The 4,684-nt window shown below is 34.8% G+C and overlaps 1 protein-coding gene across 1 annotated transcript; it reads left to right on the forward strand.

Moving 5' to 3' along the window:
* The first annotated feature begins 1,573 nt into the window (after nt 1-1,573).
* On the forward strand, nt 1,574-4,370 carry LOC132306389 (uncharacterized). The gene is made up of 4 exons (XM_059803770.1): nt 1,574-1,999; nt 2,108-2,609; nt 2,710-2,911; nt 3,305-4,370. Exons 1-4 carry the CDS (start codon nt 1,669-1,671, stop codon nt 4,229-4,231), a joined length of 1,962 nt encoding a protein of 653 aa, XP_059659753.1. The 5' UTR covers nt 1,574-1,668; the 3' UTR covers nt 4,232-4,370.
* Nucleotides 4,371-4,684: the final 314 nt, after the last annotated feature.

Here is a 4,684-nt window from a genome sequence, read left to right on the forward strand (position 1 = left end):
ATGAGTGTATCAATTTTCTTTCCTGTCAAGATTATAATAATAATAATTAAAAAATAATAATCACTTGACTCAAAAACATACGATTTTGTCACATATTACAATTCAATTTAGTTAAATTATTTCAAATGACAAATAAAGTTTTGATTTAAGTATGGTTAACTTTAAATAAAGTTTTGATTTAAGTATGGTTAACTTTAAATAAAGTTTTGTAAAATCCTTATAGTATATTCTTACAAATGGTCAACCCTAAGAATTGGCCTAACTGAAAAAGATTAGGATCTTAGTGCCTTATGAAGTAACAAATCTTAGGATCAATTTTTGTCAGGTGCAAATAATTCCTTAAAGAATGGGTGTGAGTACCAATTAGAAAAATAAAATAAAATTTGTTAGGTGCATATTTTTTAACGATTGCCCGAAAAATAAATAAATAAAAATAAATAAATAAATTCTGAACGAGCCAATCCCATTAAGGCTATTCTAAACTATAGAAGATAAAAATAAAATTAAAAAAAAAAAAACCAAAAGAAAAATGAAAATGAAAGAGACATCTACATTGTCTTTTTAATTTTCCATAATCATAGGTAAAAAATTATGTGGGAACATACTTAATTATATCGGCAAATAGCTTTAATTGTAATGAAGTTAATTGAAAATTATTGAAAAAACTCCAAGGTACTCATTGAAAATTTTATTTGTCATTAGGACAACATCAGGGATGACCTGACCTACCCACCTGTGAGTAGACAAATTTTATCCTATCAGATATGGATATAATTGTTTTTGGTAACAGGGACCATTTTGTAAATTTATCTTTTCATATATAGAGTTTAAAATTTTACAAAAAAAAAAAAAAAAAAATTGATAACATATTCCATTCAAAGTTGAAAGGATAATTTAGTCAATACCTTAATTGGATATCTTTCAAAATAGACTATTTTTATGAGACCAGTGACATTTGGACCAAAGAGTTAAAGCAGAAATACATGTAATTGGTCATTGGTGTAAGAAATAAGAAAGTAAAGAATGATACTTCTTTTATTTTTTATTTTATTTATTTTTTTTTGGCAAGCATTTTTTTTTTTTAATTTTTTGTCATTAATAATAAATACACACCACACTCACACACTTTACTCTTTTAAAAACTTAGAACTCTCACCAGCGACCCACTCTAATATGCATGTTTAGCAAACATTATCTAATCAGAAGCTGGAGGAGTAAAAATTCTGCCCATACTCGATTTTAAAATCATTTTCCTTTTTACACGTAAAAGAGGAGTAATTGGGAATGTTATTAGGTACTATAAACATTAAAATATTCCACAAAAAAATTTTGACTTTGGGAATTGACTCTGTTCATAATAGCCAATATTAAATATTTTCATAACCTAATTAAGTAGTTCTCATGGTCAACAAAGATGACTTACTCGGCACTGGAAACTTCCAAGCCAATGACGACTTAGCACATACGTTGGTACATATTGATCTATTCTCTGTTTACGGTGTTCAATGGTCAGCCAAAACTCATTACCTTGTACCATGCATATGTTTCCCAACCCCTATAAGTACTAGGCCTTTCATTCTCTCCAAGCCATCACCCCTACAATATCATATCTTCTCATTTCACGTCATTCTCTCTCTATCTCTCTATCTCTCTCTAAAGTCTTAAGTCATGGCACTTGAGCAACCCTTGTTGAAAAACACTCGTCCTAACCCAAACATGGATCTTCTCCATGTCAAGTCCATTAGCCTTCAAACAACAGGCAGTGCTCATGGTTCCGATGACACCAGCTTTCAATCGTTTCGGATGCTCGAAAACGATGTGCCCAGTGGCCCTCCCGAGCAGAAACTAGCATGGTTAAGGTCTCAGGTCATCGGCAGTGACGTGGAGTTTGACACTCCTTTCGGAAAACGTCAGCTTACCTATGCCGACTACACTGCCTCTGGCCGATGTCTTCAGTACATTGAGAACTACATCATTAACAATGTTCTTCCAGCTTATGGTGAGTAGTTAGTTATTTTTTAATATTAAATGTTAAAGTTTGTATCTCTTGCTATTGTTATTTTTTCATAAACAACAAAATTTTTTTTTTTTTCAATTGTGTGAATAGGGAATACTCATACAAGTGACAGTTATGTGGGCCATGAAACTACAAAAATTGTGCATGATGCAAGTAAGTATGTGAAGTCTTGCTTAGGGGGCAAAGAAGAAGATGCAATCCTGTTTGTTGGCTCCGGCACAACGGCAGCCATTAAACGGCTTCAAGAGGTTATGGGACTTGCTGTTGCATCAACTATGAAGGACAGGGTGTTGACGAGCCTTAGGGATGAAGAAAGATGGATTGTTTTTGTTGGGCCATATGAGCACCACTCCAACCTCCTCTCGTGGCGCCAAAGCTTAGCAGAAGTTGTAGAGATCGGTCTAGATGGAAATGGACTAATTGACATTGAAGCTTTAAGGCAACAACTCGAGTTGTACCAGCACACAAATCGCCCTATGTTGGGTTCTTTCTCAGCTTGCAGTAATGTCACCGGAATTTATACTGACACCCGTTCCGTTGCTTCACTCCTTCATCGATATGGTGCTTTTGCATGTTTTGATTTTGCTGCAAGGTATATACAATGTTTGTTTGAGTTCTTATGTTTCTCTAGGAAATAGTATTATTGGTCAATTTCTAACATGCATGCTTTGCATTAAATTTTATGTGTGCAGTGGTCCTTATGAGGAGATTGACATGAGATCTGGAGAGGTAGATGGATATGATGCAATATTTCTTAGTCCGCATAAGTTTGTCGGGGGACCCGGTACCCCTGGAATTCTTCTAATGAGCAAGATCCTCTATCAATTAGGATCTTCACCTCCTTCAACATGTGGTGGAGGAACTGTGAGTTTTGTCAATGGATTCAATGAAAAGGTATAAACTAAAATCTATAGTCTAGTAGTATCTCCTTTACCACAAATAAGATACAAAAGAAAAGCTTTTTGGGGTTTAAAGCACACCTATAGGACCAGTTACATAAATTTGTGATGCTTTTACTAGTATGAAAGTGACATATACTTAAAAGATAGAAAGTTCAAGTCCTACTAGGGACCAAAAAGGGGTGCACATGAGTTTCTTGTCATGGTAAATAAGTAAATATGGGAATCAAATATATATATTTATATATAGAGTGTGTTTGGAAACATTGAGAAGAAAACAATTTCTCTATCAAGTTAAATCTGAGATGTTTGTCATACAAAATTAGCCTGTATGATTTAATGGTTTAGTCAATCACAAAATTTGCTGATGTATTGACATGGGTTGCAGGACACTCTGTACTATGAAGATGTGGAAGAGAGAGAAGATGCTGGAACACCAGCAATTATTCAGAAATTTAGAACAGCAATGGCTTTCTGGGTAAAAGAATACATTGGCTATGAAGTGATCAAAATGCAGGAGCACAAATTCATAGATAGAGCGCTCGACAGGCTTCTTTCCAATCCAAACATCTGGGTACTAGGAAACACTAGAGTAAAACGACAAGCTATCCTCTCCTTCCTAGTGTTCTCCACAACCAATTCGTCCGCTGACATGAAAAACAAGATCTTCATGGATGCTAGTGGGAGCAGAGATGGAGGAAATTCCTTGTGGAGGGAGTCCGGGAACACTAGAGACAAGCCCCTTAGCGGCCCTTTTGTTGCGAAGCTCCTTAATGACTTGTTTGGCATCCAGGCTCGTGGTGGGTGCGCTTGTGCTGGACCCTATGGTCACCATCTTCTCCATGTCAATGAGTCTCATTCACTCGCCTTCAAACATGCCATTCAAAAAGGTTACAATGGAGTGAAGCCGGGATGGACACGAATCAACTTTGCTTACCACATGACAGTAGAAGAGTTCGAGTTCATTCTTGCTGCGTTGGAATTTGTAGCCATGTATGGCCAGAGGTTCCTCGTGCTCTACGACTTCAACTGGAAAACGGGCAATTGGACTTTCAAGAAGAAGGCATTCAAAGAGATTGAGGCGATCAAACAATGCAGACAAGAATTCAACAATTTGCTGATTAATCGCGCTCTGCAAGCGGCCAGTTTTGAAGATACTGAGATCATTGCTGACAACAACACCATTGAAATGATCCACAAGTATGTGTCTTACTTGGAGACTGCTAAAAGAATTGCTTACTCTCTCCCAAAGTTTCCTCCTCCTAGAAGGATTCCAAAAGAGATTGATATTAACCTCGTGCAGTTCCGAGTATAGCTTTGGGGATTTTCTATGTTTTACAATAGTTTTGCAAACTGTTTAGGCTTTTGCATATTATACCTTCTGTATCGGAATGGTAAATGAATAAGAAATCAATAAGAAATCAACTGGAACATCTTGTTCCTTTTCTTTCCCACTGTTATGTTGTGTTCTTTATATTATTATTATTATTATTTTCATGGGTGGGTTACTTTCATTGTATCATTTTTTATCCTAAATAAAAATAAATTTTGGGTAAATTTATTTTTATCATTCCTTGCCAAAAATTAAAAATAAAAAATCAGGGTAACTAAAAGCATCGTATGTTAAAAAAAAATCTTTTGTTTAAAATAAACACAATGCCTAAATTTTATTTATTTATTTTATTTTATTTTATTTTTTATTTTATTTTTCCTTCCGTAGTATATTAAGATACATTGCAATCTCAATAATGTATAAAATTATTGTGTA

Source organism: Cornus florida, unplaced genomic scaffold (genome assembly GCF_030987335.1).
Source record: "Cornus florida cultivar Cherokee Brave unplaced genomic scaffold, ASM3098733v1 CherokeeBrave_3.0.0_Hap2_Chr05, whole genome shotgun sequence".
Lineage (NCBI taxonomy): Eukaryota > Viridiplantae > Streptophyta > Magnoliopsida > Cornales > Cornaceae > Cornus > Cornus florida.